This window comes from Delphinus delphis, chromosome 14, assembly GCF_949987515.2.
Source record: "Delphinus delphis chromosome 14, mDelDel1.2, whole genome shotgun sequence".
NCBI classification, from domain to species: Eukaryota; Metazoa; Chordata; class Mammalia; order Artiodactyla; family Delphinidae; genus Delphinus; species Delphinus delphis.
The window spans coordinates 81,035,461-81,057,404 of NC_082696.1; the positions used below are offsets into that span (position 1 = coordinate 81,035,461).

Sequence of the window (21,944 nt, forward strand, 5' to 3'; positions counted from 1 at the left end):
ACTAATGTTTGATCTGAAAACGAGTTGGTAGACGACTGTTTTATACTGCACACATACCAGAAATTCACAAGAAAAGCTTAAACGTTTTGAGCCAAAGAAAGAAAGTTGTTAAAAATCAGTGCTACATCTCACACGAACAGAAGGCCTGCCCAGCGTGCAGTTACTGGCCTACTTCACATCATCACACTGGTAGATGCTTAGAAAGAAGGCAGCATTTCAAATATCACAACGTCATGAAGGCCATTTCTATCATCTAGAAACCTTCCATGTAGCTGTCGATTCTATTAATCGTGGCTATACCAGAACTCCCCTGACAGCAAAAATCCAAATGAGTAAAGGTAAACAAAGTACTTAAAACAATATTTAGTGTCTTCTTCTTGGCCCATTCCAAATGCTTTTGAATGACACCATGTATAAACTAAAAGGAAATAAGAATAGAACAGTTTGGATTTTTAATAACCCACTATTAATACTAACATTTTTAAGTTCTGTTGCCAGGTACTCTGATCAAGCTCTATATAAAGTGTCTCAGTTTAATGCCCCCATCACCTCCAGAGATTCTGACACAATAAGACGAGGATTTCAACAGAAATATGGTGGTACAGCTGGAAAACTCAACTGCTATATCCTTTTGAGCAGCCTTTCCTGGTTCCCCCAAACAGAAGCAGTGCCCCTACCGCGTCCAAGGTTAAAACAGTTCCCGGGGCAGCTGCCCCACCTCCCGAGAAGAGGGCACAGAGGGTGGGGCTGGCCTCACCGCCCAGTCGGGGGCGCCGTCCTGGGCCCCAGCTCCCCGCTGAGCGCACGAGGCCCCGCCCCCGGCCCTGTGACCCCCGCGGCCCCGCCCCCGGGCCCCCCCAGCCTGCGCCCCACCCCCCCGCTGGCCAGGCAGCCTCCCAACTCCTCCCCCCAAATCCAGGGGCTGCAAAGCAGCAGCCTTCCCAGGTGCCTTAATATAAGTAATGTCATTTTTGGTTTTTGTCGGCGTGTGAACACACTGAGTGTGACGGGCACTCCCCACATGCTCACACTTGCACCACACTGACTGCCTAGGCCCTGTCCCCCCATCCTCTGTCAGAAAGAGGGTGCAGCTGTCTCCTCAATCAGCGTTGGCACAGAGCAAAAGCTCCACAAATACTGGTGAATTGAAATGCTTTCCAAACACAGATCACCAGAGGGTTTCTCGGGGACAGCAGAGCCGTGGGGAAAAACGACAGTCAGGGGGCAGGTGATCCTGCTTCTGTTGGGAGAAGAAGGGAAATAATGACACTCATTCTGAAAAGAACCAGTGGTCTGGTTACAAACCCCTCTTGGTCTCTGCCCTCTGCACTCCCCCACATCTGGCCCTCGCTGAGCCTTCCTCCCGGGAAGCCTCCTCCTCTGAGTCCACGTTCTCCTGGAAGACCCTGCAGCCACTGCTGCCGGTACCCCTGCCGTCCCCCTTCCTGGTCTCACGGCCTCAGCGCCACACGACCCGCCACCTCGGTACCGCGACTGCATCCCAGCTGGAATCCCTACTCCAGGCCACCATGGCAGTGAGGCTGCAGTTCTCTCTCAATCAGAACCCTGTCCTCCAGCATCACTCTGTCCACAGCTGGGAGCATCGCTGCAGCCACAGCCACAGCCACAGCCACAGCCACACACACACACACACACACACACACACACACACACACCACACACACATCACACACCATACACACATACCACACACACCACACACACATACCACACCACACACATACCACACACACACACCACACCACACACACCATACACACATACCACACACACCACACACACATACCACACCACACACATAACACACACACACACGACGGCCCACGCCTGGGTCGGCCTCCTCCCTACTCCCCTCTCCACAGCTCTGCTCCAAGCGCCATCACAGCCCTGACCCGTCGGTCATGCGAAGCTGTCTGCTCAACAAGAAGCAGACGGGCTTTAAATCACAAGATACTCTACAAAGGGGAGGCGCGAGGAGCTCGTGTATCTGGGGGCTCGCTCGCCCTTCCCGGAGCCCACTCACGCTAAAGATGACCCCCAGGACACATGAGAGTTTGCCTGACGTCAGTTTGCACAGCATGAAAAATTCATCTGCTCCTCCTCTGACTAGCAGCAGCAAGAAAAGTAACCTCTGAGTGGAGGAAAATAAAATGCAAATTGTGAATCTTGGCACTGTGCCAGGTTTCACGCTGAATTTTCACAAATATCTCTCTTCCACAATCCCACTCTTCCCTGAGCAACAGTCCTCTGTCTTCTCATCTCCAGACTGCACGTGGATGCATCCCCACTTGTACTACTAGACACAAACGGAGATGTGCTCTCCCGTATTTACCAGAGTCCCGTGAACTTGGCTGGTGCTCAGTAAATATTAATGAATTCATCCTTTACTTGAATGTCAGAGGCATTAGCTGGTCATAATCTATTTGCAGAAATGATAAAAAATCTCAAAGAGCAGCATGAGATTTTGTGTATTACTAGTCTAGCGTAAGGCAGAGAGGAACATGGTAAGTAGTGGAAGTTATGTTTTTCATTATTGTTCTTGACTGACCGTGAACACTCAGCCTTGAGCACACCCTGGCTGCAATGAAAGGTGCCGAGTCTAATTCTTCACCTGTAACTAGTGAGGCGTCATCCTGAGAAGGAGCGAATCTGAAGTGGAAACAGCACCGATCAAAGAAAGAAGCCTGCTTCCATGAGATGCAGTGATGCTCTCCTTAACGGCAAAACTCCTTCTTCTTAAAACTTTGTATGTTTTCATGTTACTCAAAGAGCCCTTTTCATTTTCTACTCAAGAAACCATTTAAAGCCTTTTCCTTAATAAAAATGTTACTTGGAATTCCTTTATATTAAAACACACACTTGCCTTATGAAATGAAATAAACTCCCACGTGTGTTACCTTGTAAACTCAAGTCACAGACATTCATTTGAAGCGTATTAAAATTTTCAAGCTTCAAACTGTTTTCAAAAGCTTAAAAAAAGACGGCTGAGAGTCAAGTGGAATTATTTATTTTTAATTTTTAGTTAACTTTTCTTACTGCTAAGTAGATGGCCTTTAGGCTTATCTACTGAAATGACTGAGTGGCCTTAACATTTGCTGTGAACCTCCTGCTCTGTTTACCCCTTCCTTTCCAAGCCCCTCCTGCCACAGGTCCCCGCAAGCTGGGGGACTTTGGGGCAGGGGGTGCCCTGTGGACGGGTACGACAGCGCTGAGAGGGGTCTGCAGTGCCGCCACCTCTCAGGGGACACACACACGGACCGAGAGTGTCTGAAACTGCTGAGAAGCGGTTTCAGAAGTAAACGTCGTAGAACTGATTGCTCTTTAAAAACTATATAAATATACAGCTTTCATATGTATATAAGATATATATCTCAAACACTTCTGTACCACTTTACAGCCTCAAGAGACAAGAACTCTGCAAGTATGAAGCCAGACTGTATAGGACAGGTCAGCTCTCTCTGCAGCCACCGCTCTCCCCGGCACCTCCCGCAGGAGCCCCGGGCACCCCCGCCCCCGACAAGTCCCCACAGAGACACGTGCTCCCCACTCTGTGCACAGTACTGTGCTGCCTATGTCACACTATCCATCGTTTACGCTCTGGCCAACAACCACGGACAGGCTCTTGCGTTCACTTCCTGGTGAAGACGCCAGAGCCCAGGGTACCGCCTCTAACTCCAGGGCTCCCCCGTGCCACGATGCTGCCAGCTGTCCCCTGGACAAATGGGCCTAATGTCTGTCTTACGTGACACAGTGTCAGCTGGCAGTCTCGGAATTTAATTTCCTATCAGAGCTCAACACAGTGTTAACAGTTAAGAACACGGGTCAGACTCTGTAATCTACCTATGGTGTGACTTTGGGCAACTTACTTAACCTCTCTGCACCTCAGTTTCTTCATTTGTAAAATGAAAACAACGGTAGTTCACCGATTTCAGGGCTGTTGCAAAGATCCAACAAATAAATGTCTGTAAACACTCAAAACAGTGGCTGGCACTCGGCAGGCACTATCTCAGTGTTTCTTAAAGTAACAAGATGACAATTTAATTACTACTTGAGTCAAACATCTTGCTGCGGTTCATCTACGAGCCGAGACTGGACTGTGAAGTCAGGGAGAACCGGGTTTGAACCCAGTTCTGTCGTCCAGAAGCCGCGCCTTGGAAGCCAACTTCTGTCAGCTTCAGTGTCCTTGTCTATTTAAAAAAAAAAAAAAGTGGGGGGAAGAAGGAAAAGGGGCAAAGATGTGTGTGTGTACAGTATGCTCCCCGCTGAAGGGCCGTCGCAGGCTGACACGCACCTGGGCCAGGGGCTGCGCAGAGGCTTCCTGCCTGCAGAGCCGTCTCCACCGCAGAGGCCTCGCCCGCCCTGGAGAGAGGCCACGGGATGCAATTCTGGCCCGGCGGGTCCCTGAGAACTCTACTGGGGGACCTTCTGGGAGAAGTTTTCCCTCCTGAGAAAAGCAACTGCTGCACCGAAGTTTGGACGTGGTCCTGAGGCCGGGGGGCTGGGGCCTGAGCTTAGGGCCAGGGCTCCGAGGGGGACGGGACAGTGGGCAGGAAAGAGGAGCCCGGCTCCCGACCTCACCGCCCCCCGCGCCGCCCCCCAAACTGCTCGCCCGCTACGATTGTCAGACGCCACCCATCTCAGCCACGCTCAGACGCTCAGCCACCTGCAGTCACGAGGCGCCTCATCCACAGCCGTGTTCGCTCCTTCAACACCTGAGCGTCGCCTGCCTGCTTCCTGTGGCCGGCACGGTCCCCGGAGGCCCGTGAAGATGCCCTCCTGCTCTCGGCCCAGGTCTGGCTGGGCTGCGCCCTCGTCCCCGGGTTGCCGTGCTGGTTCTCCCACTGGCCCGCCTGTCGCCCTCGGCTGCCTCCCAGCCCGGACTCGGGGCCACGCGGGGAGCTGCCAGCAGCCGGGTCTCCCCCAGCGACGCGGGCCCCCACCTGCCTGCTCTCCCTCCACAGGTGTGATCACACAGAACTACCACCAATTCCCGAGACCTCCTTTTTGAAAGGGTAATAACAGTCTATAATCGTTTGCGGACCATACTCTTGGCAGCAGAAAAAATAAACATTTTTATTGGGTTTTAAGCCATAGCTGAAAAGCGTAACAGACTACAAAATTACTTCGGGCACTCACGCTAGACAGAGCGGCCCTTTTCCTCCCTCCCTGGAAAACAGGGGTGGCACACAACTACCCCAAGCCCCGGATCCGCCGAGTGTACAGCTCCGGGCCGCAGGCGGGTCCAGGGCTGGGCCGCGGCTGGCATTCTCTCAGTCCGCCCAGTCACTAGCTTGCTTCACTTGACAGCGTATGGCCTTTGAGAAACAGAAATCTCCCTGCAGGAGTTTTCTGCTTTAAAGGTAACTAGAGTGTTTTCTGTGGGTGTTTCATCCTTTAGTTTGTTTTCTGTCCAGAAAATCTTATAAAAACAAAAAAATTTAAGGAAAAAAAGTAATATATTCACCTCTCATTATATAAAACTGGAATACATATTACTAGATAATTAAGCTGGTTATTTACTAAAAACCACGTTTAACTAGCATTGTCAACCCACCTGAACTTGGCTACTGTGATAAGCTAATGCTTTTATTTCCTGAAACAGAGGCATGAAGCGAAGACTTTAAAACTTGCCCAAAGCTGTACTGTATGTTCCTTTGAGCTTTTCAATTAAGAAAAAACTGAGGAAGCCTCTATCTAAATACATCTCTATAGTTCAGTATGATTTTCATCACCAAGCTCACAGTCGATTCTCTGTGAGCTCTTTCGAGGTCCCCGAGTCACACACACACACACCCCGCCCCGTGCCCAATGGGCCTGCGGTCAAAGCCTCCTGAGCAGGGAGCAGGCGGCAGCGGTGCGCACACAGAACAGACACCCGCGGAGGGCTCCCCGCCTCTGGGGAGACTGAGCTGAAGCCTGCAGTTTACGATGCTGCTCAAGCCTTCCACTGAGAGCCGGTGCTCACCCCTGAAGACTCTAATCTCAGATGGGATCTTCTAGAAAAAGAAAGAAAGAAAAAAGCCTGGGGGATTATCCTAACCAACTGCTGAGCAGTCTGTCAGTTTTCATCATGTGAGGACAGACAGGAGCATACAGTGTAGGGGCGTGGCGAGCACAGGCCCTGGAAGCCAGTTTCAATTCTCTTCTCACACAGCGGGGGACACATTCTAGGCAAGCGGGTCTGTGTCTGGAGCATCCAGGGCTTGTTCATTCTGGGCCTCAGTCGAGAGGGGCCCTAAGATCTTGGTTATTTCCAAGATCAAAGGGCAGGTAATAACCAAGTCGATGACCCCACTTCTGATACCAGACAGTAAAGCACTGAATAAATAGTATTTCTACAAGCTTCCAACGTGAGTTAACACCCAAAGGCGAAGTCACCCTTGCAGGTACGATCGAGCACATCCTCAAGTCCAGCAGAGCTCAGCCTCAGTCACCACCCACACACTCGTGTACGCTTCGTGCCCATCACAGGGCACAGCTGAGTAAGGCCTGCAAAGCTAAAAACCTTTGGCCCTTTTCAGAAAAGAATTTGCTGACCCTTGCTGCTAGAAAGTATACAGACAGCATTTTATATTTGACCTTGGGATGGGGAGTAGATCTGGAAAAGTGAGCCGAAGAAAACAGGTTAAAAAAAAGACTTGCCAAAAGGCCGTTTAAAGGGAAGTTCGAATTTCTAAAACATGATCTTGACTCTCACACTATAGGAGTCCACTGAACGTGATCCTGAGCGCACAGTAACCCTGGGATCCTGGCCCGCCATGGCTGTGTAACTGAACTAACCCTGTGGGAATTTTCTCTGTATTTTCTGCAAATGTTTTCAGTTTACGCCTGTTCTGGTCTCATTCACATGGGGATATGCCATCTTTTCTGCACGACCATAAATCAGACTGCCAGGCACCTGCCCCTCCTCCCCACCGTGTCTCACTTTACAGGGGAAAACCAGAGCGCCACGCTCACCTTGGGCAGCAGAAAAACAGTCTGCTGCTCAAGGGCGACAGCAACTATCGATCCGGTTTGGGAGTGCTGTTCTCTGAAAGTCTGGAAGTGCCTTTCAGGTTACTGAGAAGCAGCAGGAGGGAAGCGCTGCAATGTGCTCTGGGTAGGGCTCTCGGTCTCCTGCTGCTAACACTCCCTCAGCAAGACCCCCAATCCCTCTTTCTGACCCTAGCGCCCACCCTGCCACCTCTGGAGCTGTTCCAGCTCATGATCCAGAATCGCCCATCGCCCACAAAGCCCTCTCTATGCCCTTAATCTGCCGCTCCTTCCTGCCCTAAGCGGACCTCGGTTCTCCCCTAAGGACATGGGTTCCTGACGCTCTCCCCCGTCTAAAAAGACAGCAGCCTTCCCGATCACAGGCCCGTGAGTGAGAGAAGCGGAACCGCTGCCAGCGCGGCTGACTCTCCCAGACACTGACACCAGAAGAGGGGTGCTGCCGTCCCCAAACCCTAAAACCCAGGGACTCTGAGACTGGGTGGTGGAAGGCAGGGACACGCGGACAGGAGCTCGACAAACGGAGATACCGTGTGACAGTGAACGGCTGGAAGGCAGAGACGCCCGCGCTGACCCAAGCACTGAGAGCGAGAGGAACAAGCGTTTGCCGAGGTCAGGGGTCGAGCTCCAGGCTCGCAACTACGCAGCAGCACCGCGCCAAGGGCTGGGCACCTGAGACCAGTTCCGCCACCTGTCCCCCGGGCCCCAGCCCGTGCGGCTCCTGGGGACCACCTAGCAGGCCCGCCTGTCCCACAGGGTCACTCCCCAAGGGAAACATCCTACAACTTCCACCCAGCAGCAAACCCCACTGGCGCTCTCTCTCAAAGCAGGCCCAGAACTGGCTACTTCTCGCAGCTCCCGTGGCCACCACCCCCTTCCACCTGTCTCACCAGCCTGCAGCCTCGCCTTGCTACGCTATTCTCAACAGGGTAGCCGTAAGGGCTCCTAAAAAACCCAAGTCGGATGAGGTACTTCTTTGCTTGAATCCTCCAATGCATTTCCAGGACACTCAGAGTAGCAGCCTTAGTCAGGTCCCAGGGTCACTCGCCAGCAGCCACGCCAGGGCCCTCCTTCTGGCCCTGCCCGCTCCCGGCGGGGATGCCCAGGGCCACTGCACCCGCCCTGGCCTCACCGCGCACGGCCAGGGAGCCCCAGCCTCCTCAGGTCTTCCCTCCAACGGTATCTCAGGGGGCCCCCAACACCCACCCCCTGAACCCTGCTTAAAATCACACCACTGCTTTCGTTCTCTTTTAGCTACAGCACTTAGCAAACATGACCATGACGTATCTTACTTAACTATCTCTTCACTGTTTCCCCAGACAGGGGTCAGGTACTTTCATCTGTCTTCCCTCACAGCTCTCTCCCCAGTGCCTACGACAGCGCCCAGACACACGGCAGACACTTCAGGAGGAGGTGCGAGGTCAGTGAGCGAGTCTGTAGGGTAAGGGCCAGGCCTGGCTCAGCTCTTATGTTTCTAAGTTATGGACCGATAACCAGGCACTCACGGCCGGGAAGGAAATGCTGCCGCCGAGACAAAGGCGCGTGGAGTCCTAGTAGGATCTTTCCGTACTGTGGCAGTAAGTCTTTTTTCTCATTTATAGCAAAGGAAATAAAATACAGAAATTATGAGAACTAGTATTCAACACAATTATATTTAGAGCCCCTGGACTAAGCCCTATTTTTATATTTCTGATATACCACTTATTTTCACCACCATAGAAGATGTTTATCTGTAGGGGGTATATCTGCATGATACACCAGTTTCCTAAGTAAGACAAAAACATTCAGTTGTAATTCTTAAGACAGAAAACAATTTTCTCAATAGAACAAAGATCAATTTTTAGAAAAGCAGTGTATGAAGGTCGACTCTACCTTCCAACTATCTTTCACTGTTTTCCTGTTATTAATCTTTCCCTAAACTAAAAGAAATTTCTAAATTAATTACTGCTGAAGGCTCAGATATTACTAAAAATAACCATTTATCAAGCTATTTTAAAAGGAAGAGGAGAAAAATGTAAAAAGAGCTGACAGTATTTGTAGATAAGGACAGTACAAGCACTCCTTGAATGGAAGTCTGTTTACTCACCAGGCAGACAACATCTATCTGTCGGCCATAAGAATAAATATGACATTAAAATGAGCACAGACATTCTTATTGTCATCAGACACATAAAATGAATCTAGCCACTAGATCTAGGTATAAAGCATGTTGCTTCAGCTAACCGAAATTAAAGTGTCCTTTAAAATAGCACATGTTATAATAAGGCTACACCGTAATTATTTTGCTAAGGGACCTCCCCTCCAACAAAACTAAATGAAGAGAAGGCGGGGTGGGGTGGGGGGAGAAAACATTTCAAATGCTGAGACGTCACAGTCCACCAAGCCTTTGAAGAGTACTTTGTTATCCTCTCTCCCCAAGGAACTCATTACTTGTATTTCCATGAAGGCACTGCTGACAGACACCAACTCCCTTATTAAAGATTTCCCTTTTGGTGGGAACTCAAAAATCTAATCATACCATTTTCAAATTCAATTAACAGGTATCTTTTGGCACACTGATGATAAAGCTATTATATTCGTTTCAAGTAAATGTTTCAATTGTTTTGTAACTCTAATTAATGATGACTTGTATTTTTTTACTACTTACCGAGTCCTAACAGATCAACAGTGGGCTCTGCAGCTTTTTTAGGGCTGGTACTTTTTTTAGGCTCCAATTGCTGATCTTCTTTCTTCTGCAGCTTTAAAGTAAATAATCAGATTTATTATTTTTTTTCAAATAAACTGAACAAGACTTTTAAGCCCCAATTGGGCATAGTTTTGATAAAGTTAGTGTAATGTAGCCTATGAAGAAGCATAGTGTGATAAAGCTCACAGCATTCATTACCATAAACTTAAACACAATCATTGAACTTGAACTGATAAACCGGACACGAGGACCCCAAAACAGTGAATGTAGAAATTTAATCTTAATGCTTGTTCCTAAGCATTTAACTCCTTCACGTGAACATTCCACACTATTATAGTATTATAATAGTGTATTATACTTGCTCGCTGCTGCTGCCGGGCAGGCCCCGGGTCCTCGCGAGCAGAGCAGAGGCCACCAGCACTAATGGAACCTGATCTGATGTGCAGGCAGACCTCGTTTTACCGCTCTTCCCTTTACTGTGCTTCACAGATATCACGCTGCTTACAAACTGAAACTCTGTGGCGACCTGCGTGGAGCATTCTTCCAACAGCATTTGCTCACTTTGTGTTTCTGTGTCACATTTTGGCAATTCTCACAATATTTCAAACTTTTCGTATTTGCTACGGTGCTCTGTGATCAGTGATCTTTGATGTTACTCAGTAATTGTTATGGGGGAGCCACGAACCACACCCATATAAGACTGCAAACTTAATCAATAAACATTGTGTGTGTTCTGACTGCTCTACCCACCAGTGGTTCTCCATCTTCCTCCCTCTCCTTGGACCTCCCTAGTCCCTGAAACACAATACAGAAATTAGGCCAATGAGTAACCCTACAGGGGTCTCCAAGTGTTCAAGAAAAGGAACAGTCGCATATCTCTCACTTTAAATCAAAAGCTAGAAATGATTAAGCTTAGCGAGGAAGCCACGTTAAAAGCCCAGACTGGCCACAAGTAGGCTTTCTGCACCAAACAGCCAAGTTGTGAATGCGGAACAAAAGTTCTTGAAGGAAGTTAAAATCGAATAGTCTTAGTCTGATGTGGAGAAAGTTTCAATGGTCTGGAGAGAAGATCAAACCAGCCACAACATTCCCTTAAGCCAAAGCCTAATCCAGAGCAAGGCTCTAACTCCCTTTAACTCCCTAAAGGCTGAGAGAAATGAGGAAGCTGCAGAAGCAAAGTCTGAAGCCAGCAGAGGCTGGTCCATGAGGCTGAAGGAAAGGAGCCGTCTCCATAACAACGAAGTGCAAGGGGAAGCAGCACGTGCTGATGCAGAAGCTGCAGCAAGTTATCCAGAAGATCTGGCTGAGATAATTCATGAAGGTGAACAGATTTTCAAGGTAGACGAAACAGCCTTCTATTGGAAGAAGATGCCATCTAGGACTTTCATAGCTGGAGAGGAGAAGTCACTGCCAGGCTGTGAAGCTTCAAAGGGCAGGCTGACTCTCCCATTAGGAGCTAATGCAGCTGGCGACTTTAGGTGGAAGCCGATGCTCATCTACCGTTCCAAAAATCCTAGGGCCCTTAAGAATTATCCTCAATCTGTGCTGCCTGTGCTCTCTAAATGGAACAGAAAGCCTGCATGACAGCACATCTGTTTACAACATGGTTTACTGAATGTTTTAAGCCATGTACTGCTCAGAAAACAAGGTTCCTTTCAAAATGTGACTGCTCGTTGACAATGCACCTGGTCACCCCAGAGCTTGGGTGGAGACGGACAACGAGATTCATGTTGTTTTCACGCCTGGTAATATAACGTCTATTCTGCCGCCCACGGATCAAGGAGTCACTTTGACTTTCAAGTTTTATTCTTTAAGAAATACATTTTTTAAGGAGACAGCTGCCACAGACAGTGATTCCTCTGATGGATCTGAGCAAAGTCATTTGAAAACCGGGAAAGGATTCATCATTCTAGATGCCATTAAGAACATTCGTGATTCATGGGAAGAGGTCCAAACATCAACATTAACAGGAGTTTGGAAGAAGTTGATTCCAACCCTCATGGATGACTTGGAGGGGGGTTTAAGACTTCATGGAGGAAGGAACTGCAGATGTGGTGAAAACAGCATGAGAACTAAAATTAGAAGTGGAGCCTGAAGATGCATGGTGTTGGACAAAAGGTTCACTCAGTTTTTTCTGTAAGATGTCTCTAGTAGCACTTAGTTGTCTTTAACTTCATTCGAAACAATTTTGTTAGCTTGTATGTGACAGCTGTCATATCAGCGTGCTTTTAAAACAAAGACATCAAAGATGTCAAATTCTAAATTATGCTTTATTATTTCAAGAGAGGTAAAAATGTAAATGAAACACAATAAAAGATTTGTGCAGTGTATGGAGAAGGTGCTGTGACTGATCCAACGTGTCAAAACTGGTTTGCGAAGTTTCGTGCTGGAGATTTCTCGCTAGACGATGCTCCATGGTCGGGTAGACCAGTTGAAGTTGATAGCGATCAAATTGAGACATTAATTGAGAACAATCAACGTTATACCACGCGGGAGATAGCTGACATACTCAAAATATCCAAATCAAGCACTGAAAATCATCTGCACCAGCTTGGTAATGTTCATCACTTTGACGTTTGGGTTCCATGTAAGTTAAGTGAAAAAAACCTTCATGACTGTATTTCCGCATGCCATTCCCTACTGAAACGTAATGAAAATGTTCCGATTTTAAAACAAACTGTGACCGGAGATGAAAAGTGGACACTGCACGACGATGTGGAACGGAAGAGATCGTGGGGCAAGGGAAATGAACCACCACCAACCACATCAAAGGTCAGTCTTCATCCAAAGACGGTGATGCTGTGTATATGGTGGGATTGGAAAGGAGTCCTCTATTACGAGCTCCTTCCGGAAAACCAAACGATTAATTCCAACAAGTACTGCTCCCAATTAGACCAACTGAAAGCAGCACTCGACAAAAAGCACCCAGATTTAGTCAACAGAAAATGCACAGTTTTCTATCAGGATAATACAAGACCACATATTTCTTTGATGACCAGGCAAAAACTGTTACAGCTTGGCTGGGAAGTTCTGATTCCACCGCGGTAGTCACCAGACATTGCACCTTTGGATTTCCAGTTATTTCGGTCTTTACAAAATTCTCTTAATGGAAAAAATTTCAATTCCCTGGAAGACTGTAAAAGGCATCTGGAACAGTCCTTTGCTCAAAAAGATAAAAAGTTTTGGGAAGATGGAATTAGGAAGTTGCCTGAAAAATGACAGAAGGTAGTGGGAAAAAGAGGTGACTATACTGTTCAATAAAGTCTTGGTGAAAATGAAAAATGTGCCCTTTATTTTTACTTAAAAACCGAAGGCACTTTTTGGCCAACCCAATAACTAAACTGCTGCAGTCTCAGGATAAAACTCTCACAGATGAGGAGTTGCTTCTTACGGACAAGCAAAGAAAAGTGTTTCTTGGGATGGAATCTACTCCTGGTGAGGATGCTGTGAAGATTGCTGGATGACAACAAAGGATTTAGAATATGACATGAACTTAGTTGATAAAGCAGCACAAGGGTCTGAGAGGAACAACTCCAATTTTGAAAAAATTCTACCGTGGGTAAAATGCTATCGAACAGCATCATATGCAACAGAGAAACCGTTCCTGAAAGGAAGCGTCAATCCACATGGCAAACATCATCACTGCCTCACTTTAAGAAACTGCTGCAGCCGCCCCACCTTCGGCAGCCAGCACCCTGATCTGCCAGCAGCCACCAGCACAGAGGCAGGACCCTCCACCTGCAAAAAGACTACGGCCTGCTGAAGGCCCAGATGATGGTTAGCTTTCTTTCGGCAATACAGTATTTTTAAATTAAGGTATGGCTGAGTAATATTCCACTGAATATGTAGCCCACCTCTCTTATGCCAAGAAAATAAAACATTCATTCATTTGCTCATTTATTTCTCAAACCACTCCCACAAGATCATTTCCTCAACTACCTAAAGAACTCATAGCTCAGCTGTTACATGAGTTCATTTTTTGTTAGCTGTACAAATGCATAAATTTCTAAGAACATATATATATATCTCCCCTTACTTGTTTCTGGTCACTTACTGTCTCCTGCTCAGAGTCAGCTTTTTAACTAATTAGCCTACCAATCATTATAGATATCAATTCTTTTTTTTTTTTGGGCAGTATGCGGGCCTCTCACTGTTGTGGCCTCTCCCATTGCGGAGCACAGGCTCCGGACATGCAGGCTCAGCGGCCATGGCTCACGGGCCCAGCCACACTGCGGCATGTGGGATCTTCCCGGACCGGGGCACGAACCCCTGTCCCCTGCATCAGCAGGTGGACTCTCAACCACTGAGCCACTAGGGAAGCCCTAGATATCAATTCTCTAGTAACCTTCTCAAATACACAATTATCAGCCTGTAACTATATAATTCTCAGAAGTTTAACATAATTCATTTTGCATTCTCTTACCTCCAACAGAGGTAAGACTTATCTTGCTTTTTAGCAAAATAATTTCAAAGAAAGCACAGTTTGTAGTAACAAAGTAAGCAATCTTTTCAACTGAATACTTAAACTGCTAGACCTTCCTTCCTTCCTTTTTTTTTTTTAAACTGGACAACCTATGTTACTCTAAACACTTAAATCTGCAAGAGAAATGGGGGATTAAATGGCCACGAGAGAGCGCACAAACTTAAAACCCTCCCAGGGCAGGCCTTCCCTGGTCACACTCCTTGCAGTACTCTGTATATTATATATGCAAGTGTCACATGTTTAGTTGGCACTTAAAAATCTAATCCCTGACTTAACTTAAAATCAGAAAGCCTTAAAGTTGAAAATAAACTTAGATCATATGGGCAAACACATTCATTCTGCATTATTAACTGAGGTCAGATATTATATGCCAAATGGGGACAGAGTAACTAAAATTTATTTTCTGTCCCTCAATTCAGATTGATTTCTTTGGTATAATATTTTACTGAATCTTCTTCCATGCAAAGAAGCACAGAACAAACCTGAGACGGATTCCTTCCTACTCACTTTCTACAGTCTAAGAATCCAGAACCTCTTCAGGCTAAAATGATTTCTTTTTAAAAATTCAAATTCTGGTTATGAGTTATCCTCCCACTCAATTAGAGAACTACCTTTGAAAACGTTACTGAGTATGAACTTACCCGCCCCCCAACGTTTGGAAAGGGGAGAAAACGCCAAATCAAGTAACACTGAGGCCCGCTCATAAGCTGGGCTCCCACCCTCAGCGCCGCTGCAAACAATCTGGAAAGTATCTTTCCTTCCAGACATCACACACCTACACGCATCCCAAGAGTTTCTCTTCTGCCTTGGATTTCGACTGCATCATAGTTTTAAACGGGTGTATGTCAACCATTTCCACAGGAAACTGCATAACAGAGAGCAGGTGTGTAGGTGAGCAGGGTAAAGAGAAACATGGAGGCGAGAATAAGGAAACGTCCGACACAGAGTTCATCAAACCACAGATGCGGCCTGCCAGTGGGTTCTTGAAGCCCCTTTTATGTATAACAACTAGATTTTTTTTTTTGGTATTAAAAAAATGAAATAGAACATAAAACAGAGCACACTGCACAAAGTAAAGGTAAGCACTCATGAACTGTTTTGCACATTTGTGCACATATGTGAGCACATGAAAGCTGGACCATAATGTAAAACAAATTTCTTACCAGAGTCATGGGCTGAGAAACACTGTTCTAGAGATGGTCTGCTCCTTTGCTGCTACAGTGGGTCAGCTCACTTGAGTGAGCAACGTCTATGCCCTAAACCTTACCGACCACTCCAAATAGAGCTGCTCTACATGGATTTCAATAATTCAGACACGAGTGACCCTTACAGCTGGCATCTCATAGGCTGTCCCACAAATCAAAATGGCAAAATAGTTGATCACTTTAAAAACTGTTTTGTAAAAAAAAAAAAAAAAAAAAAACTGTTTTGTATCCCTTCAACCTCAAATCCTGCTGAGGCAGCATCGTGAACACATCGGTGTGTGGCGGAGATCATTTTAGAGATCGTTCTGTAACTGCACAGTAATCCAAGTACTGCCTTATATGCATTGGTGAGAACCACAAAGACTGAATTCAGATGACACTCTTCTTTGCCCGTCAATGTGAACATAAGAAAGTAACCTCATTGTTTGTATTTTAAAACATATTAAAAAATTGAAGGACATGTACCACGGCACTAAACTACATAGGTAAGGCATCTTCCTGAAATTCTAGTCAGAATAATGCTTATAATAATACCTTTTAGAGTTAAATATCCATAAAAAGATTTTAATTTTCTATTCAATTTCTTTGAGTGACTTTCCAATAACTGAAATTTAATTCTCAGCCATATTTATAATTATTTTCATAGATCTTTGTGTAACATGACAGGAATAGCCTTCCTAGCCTTAGTTGAGTAATAATATCTAAAAATATAGAGCCAGGAAATTCAAAAAAATCTGTGTTTATATATTACCATTATGGAGGTTCAAAAAAACTCTAAAATAAAATCCTCTAAATCCGCCTGTGACAGTCTTTAAACAGCCTGGATTTATCAAGAAAAGAGATGTGCCCTGAGTTCATCCTGGAAACCCTGTCTAATGACTACTCTGAAGTCTACTTAGTTTCTACAGCTAAACATAGTTGTCACTCCCTATCTTTATGTATGTAAGAATATACACATATGGAACCAGGTTAATGTCAGAGAAGAACTACAAGTAGATTCCCACAATGTATTCCAGTTAAACACATTGTGTAATAAACAAACAGGTGTGTAACAGGTTATGCCTTCCTGAGCAAGCTCTTTTGAAATGAACACACCTGATTTCTACCAGACTTGCTTGTAACACAAGCAGTCCTATTTATCACATATTTTCAGGATATAAAAACAGTAAACCTCAAGCAAAAATATTAATACACAAACTATTAATTTGACCTTCTGCTCTATAGTGTACCAATTCCATTGTACTTTGCAAAGAATAAAGATAAAATTGAGATATTTGAAATACAGCTATCATATAAAGCCAAATTTTAGAAGACTTAAGAATGAAAATGCTATTGTCTTGTTAGGTTTTGGGGCAGACACAGAACACGGTGTCAGAACAGTAAGTCAAGACCTTGAGAGGCACATTTTCCCTCATGTAACTGTCACCCTTTTGATATTCAAGCAGTATGTACAGAATCATTCCACTTCAAATTCTCCTGCTACTGAAAACATCACATATGGAATTTGCCTTTTAATAAGTGAAGAATGCAGCCAGCTGTCAATGGGTAAAATTAGGCAATTTATAATTTATTAAACAAACTTTCCTAACAAGCAAGAACCCAGGTCTGCTTAGATAAAGCAATTTTATAAAGATGTAATTTCCTTAGATTCATACCGAGCAAATGTCTCATTCAAATTATTAAAACCTGTATTAGCAGAAACTTCACTGGCCAATCCTTTTGTAACTCATAAAACTACATCACAGAATGTAACTGAATCAAAAACACTTAGTTTCCAACTCCTACATTAACCAGCATTTCCTAAGCCTTTAAACAACAGAAATAACAGCTGAGCCTCTAGAATGTGATTCACTATTCTTCAGTTGACCAATTAACGTAAATAATAGTGTTAATATGTAAGACAACTTTTTAAAGTCTAGACGTAATTATTAGAATTTTTCTTTAAAAACTGACTACATCATAAATTATGCCTTAACTAGTTTGTCTATAATCAGTTTCCTTTAACATTCATAGACTCATACAACTAGATGAGACAAAACATATTGTTTAATTCTCTCATTTTAAAGTTAAGGATATTAAAGTGATACAAAGGCAGGGAGGTCTGCAGGGAAGACAGGAAGGAGTCTAAAAGGTAGGAGCTGGTAAAGGCACCCTGGGAAGAAAACCGAGTGTGGAAAAGACGGCGGACCCACCTGCCTAATCTGGAGGTCTAGTGTCAGGAATAAAAGGTAAAGCTGAAAAAGTAAGCTGAGCCACGTTACACAAGGACCCAAACGGCCCACCAGAGCTAGGAATTGGACGAATTTTCAAGGCAGGTTGCAAAAACAAAGCTACTCCTCACGGGGCAGTGCGCAGGAACAGCCCTGAGAAAGGAGATGACCACTGCCACTGCGGGGCAGGGTGTGCGGCCACGACACGAGCAGAGCAACGCCCAGGAAAATGAACACGAACCCGCCGCCCCATCACAGCCTGAAACCTGAAACATTCTCTAACAGCTACTCAACAACACACAGTTCCCAGAATACTACCTCGTCCGGGTGCCTTCTGAAATACTAATGGTGGGATTTCACCTTTACTACAGATTTTAGTAAAACTTTATGAATGACGAGTTACTCAAAGGTGTTGGGTTGTACATCATCATATATTCTACTCTAAAGTAGAAACAGAAGTCAGACTGTGTCATCCATGTTGTTCACCCATTGAAGCCGTTCAATGGCATATCAATAATTAATACAAATCACTGTCTTACGTTCCTAATATTTTTAAAAATTCCTTTACTGTAGATTTAAGAGGTTTGGGGAAAGAGCTGAGCTAAATACAGGTGTTCAAGTTGCTATCTTTTTTTTTGGCAGCACCACACAGCACGCGGGATCTTAGCTCCCCGCCCAGTGATCGAACCCGCGGCCCCTGCAGTGGAAGCATGGACGGCCAGGGAAGTCCCACATTCCTACTATATTTTGATAGTTATAATTACCATGTTTGTATGCGTGTGCTTTCACAACCAAATTATATACAACCTGAGAATTAATCTTGCACGCAACTCTTGGTTATTCCCCAAATCTTCCTGTTTTACTTATTTAGAATCTTGTTAAAGTTTCCCTTTTTCTTTTTAACCATTCTTTATAATATACATATGGATCTTTTCTCCATTAAACCTCTCATTACACTGGTTTTGAATTTAATATTCTTTCTTAAGTCGTATTTTTAGAGTTCGATTTCGAACTGTAATCTACATTTGATTTCCCCAGCCACATGGACATCTTTCAGTAAATGGCTCTCATGGTCTAGGGACACTACAACCCCAAACAGTATGTCCCTGGGCTGGAGAAGCAGCAAAGATTTATATAAATTTGAGAACACAAAGGAGCCTCAGATGACATTTACTCAACTCATTACATGGCGCGTGAAGCACCACTGGGACATGTCACATACAGGGCCACTCTGGGTAAGAAAATCCCCCGGCGTTATGGAATCACTGGACATGATGACACAGCACACTGTATATTCAGACAATCTGAAGATGAGAAAGTTTCCTCCTCAGGCAGCCTGTAACATCTACCCGCTTACCTAGTCTCTGGACACCGCCATGCAGCAGAGAAATGAGGAGTGAACAGATGGGGCACCAACTCCCAGCAGCCACAGCAGACCACGCGCTCACACCAGGCCCTCCGCCATCTAAAAGTCCCTGACGTTTTCTTCTGTGCTATCATATTCAGGGCAGTTGAGGTGCCGGTGCCTTTACTTCAGAATCTTACTGTTACCCAATTTGTCAGTATTTTGTATCTAAGAGTTTCCGAGGGACTAAATTCTATCGTGCAATGGCTTAACTAACCTTTGTTGCCTGGTCATCTGAAAATGCAAACAATATGACAATGATACGCTGAGTGAATAAAAACGCAGAAGAGAGCGAAGTCCAGGATTGAGCCCTGCGGAACGCAGCAAGCTCCCTCGACACTGACTTCACTTCTGCTCCCTGCACTTCTCCGGGCACAGCTGTCCATCCGGCGTTCAGTCCACCCACAGCCTGCTCACCAGGCCCAGCTGCCTACCTCTGGACCAGAAGGAGATCTGGGAACCTAAGCTTAGTCTGACAGGAACTGTTCTTAGGGAACCCATGCAGGGACTAATGAATGTTGCTAACACTTTGAAAAAAAGACTAAGTCATTAGAAAGAAAATTCCATTTGAGTTCTGCATAGAATTCATGCCAAGACAATGATACAAGCATTCATGACCCACTTACATTTTCCTTCTGAAGATCTGGACATTTGCCTCTCTCTAAACTCCTGGGTCCTGACTTAGGGACAGCTTCTCAAAGAGTGGCCTACATGCTTCACACATCGGGCCTGCAAAGTTTCTCACCGCTCAGCACAAACATCGAGTGCCTACATGGGCAAGCTCCCTTAAAAGAATACTGTGCAGAATTTTTGTGAGGGTTAAAATAATATACAGAGTCCTTCTCACAGCGGCTGGCACATAACCGGTGCTTCCAAACCGGCAGCTGCTGGTGGTTGTGAGGGTGCCTTTCATAAATACGCGCCAGAAATGTAAGCACTAGAGACACAAGGATGAGTTAGGACGTGGTTGCTAAGCTTAAGAGGCGTATATTCTGGTCAAGCAAACGGACACAAACATAATTCCAGTTCCCTGTGGAGCGGCGCAGTAATGGAGTAAAAGCTCAGAGGAGCAGCAGGCCGGGGCTCCGCACGCGTCTGAGAGGTGTCCTCTGAGACGCATGGCCCTAGGGTGGCAGGGCGGCCGGACGCCCCAGTCTGCTCGGGACAACCCCACTCAGTGCTTGTGATTCCAACTTCCGGTTTCACTCTTAGGAGGACCCAGTTGCGAATACCCACCCCAATTTCTTACCCTTGTCTACACAGTAGTCTGGAGGTTTGCAGAGAAGGAAAAAGAAGGCAGTTTTTTTATAATTCACCACTTACTTGTTAGTAAAAGTATGAAAGAAAGAAAACAATTAAATGGGGCACCGCTGAGAGGGGGCCACTGCCTGCCCGTCACACACGCACATTCCCAGGACCTGGTGCTAAAGCGTTCGGCTGGCCTGCTTCTGGGTCGGGCTCTCCCTCACTGTGACCTGCTGAATGCCAGCCCGAGGGAGAGAGGGAGGGAGGGAGGGAGGGAGGGAGGGACGGAGAGAGGGAGAGAGGGAGGGAGGGAGGGAGAGAGGGAGAGAGGGAGGGAGGGAGGGAGAGAGGGAGGGAGGGAGGGCGGGCGGGAGAGAGGGAGGGAGGGAGAGAGGGAGGGAGGGAGAGAGGGAGGGAGGGACGGAGAGAGGGAGGGAGGGAGGGAGAGAGGGAGGGAGGGAGGGAGGGAGGGAGGGAGGGAGGAAAGGAAAAACAGCCCAATTTTAAACCTAGTCTGTATGGGAAGCTTCAACAGGTCACTTGACACCTCTGATAAGGGTCACTTCACAGGCATAGGCTGCACAGCCCCCAGAGCCCACAGAGGTTTAATACTCTGCAATTACATCTGGAAATTCTTCATTTTATCTTTGAACTTGACCTTGTAAATGCAAAGGGCCAAGGGAAGGTAAGCTGACGCTCCAGAGAAGCTGCGTGTGTCCCCTCGGTTGGTGCCTCGCTGCCCGCTTCATCCAGTGGACCAGGGCCCACGATGCTCCGTGAGCACAGACCCCGGTGCGGGACGAGGGCAAGAGGTACACTGCGAGGTGGGGCTGACGCCCTAGCGGGCCACGCCTTCTCTTCCCAACACACAAGGCAGCAGGGGCATGATCCTAAGGCCCAGGAAAGACCCAGAACACCTTCCTCGCCTCGTACTCAGCAGACCACTTACAGGGAAGACATGACAGCACGGGACTAAAAATAACTGTGTGCATGTGCAGCTGGGGCAGTTACGACCAGTAAGATACAAAGAGGCCACAAAGCAACGCCATTTCTGAGGAGCTGGGAGCAAGAGCAGGTCCTGCGCGTGAGCCCTGCACACAGCGCCACTAGGGGTGGGCAGACCGCCTGAGCCCCCGCTCCTGCCCGACCCACTGACCCACCCCTACCCTCGCCCCATTTAAGGGACCCGCTCGCCACCCCTCAGGGCACGAGCCAGGGCACCTGCTTCCTGGTTCTGCTCCCTGGGCTCCCAGTAAAGCCTTGCCTGAATCGTTCGTCTGGCTTCTTATCAATTTCTATTGATTAAAGAGTCCAAGGACCCACAATCCCTGGCCTAGGGAACCAGTGCCCACCGTTCCCGCCTAAGAGCAAAATTCATGGGCATGTACACGCTAAGAAACACAAATTGTGTAATTTAGATGATTCCACATCTATGTGCTCTTGTGTTTGCAATGAAGACTTTCACTGTAGAATATAAAAATGAGTAATAAAATTCATGTTAATGATGTTAATTTTTCTACCATTAAAAGCAAATCAACTTTGAGAGACAAGTGGAGAGACTGCAGAAGAACAAAAAGGCTTTATAGGGACTCCCTGGCGGTCCAGTGGTTAAGACTTCACCTTCCAATGCAGGGAATGCAGGTTCGATCCCTGGTCAGGGAGCTAAGATCCTACATGCCTCGTGGCCAAAAAACCAAAA

General features: G+C 46.5%; 1 protein-coding gene across 4 annotated transcripts in view; it reads right to left on the reverse strand.

The window, feature by feature from the left end:
- Positions 1–21,944, reverse strand: part of SMAP1 (small ArfGAP 1) — a 149,735-nt gene that overhangs the window by 14,719 nt on the left and 113,072 nt on the right. For all 4 annotated transcript variants that reach the window (XM_060030390.1, XM_060030389.1, XM_060030391.1 and 1 more), the window contains one exon: positions 9,659–9,749. In XM_060030390.1, the coding sequence (XP_059886373.1) occupies positions 9,659–9,749 (91 nt within the window). The remainder of the gene's footprint in view (positions 1–9,658; positions 9,750–21,944) is intronic.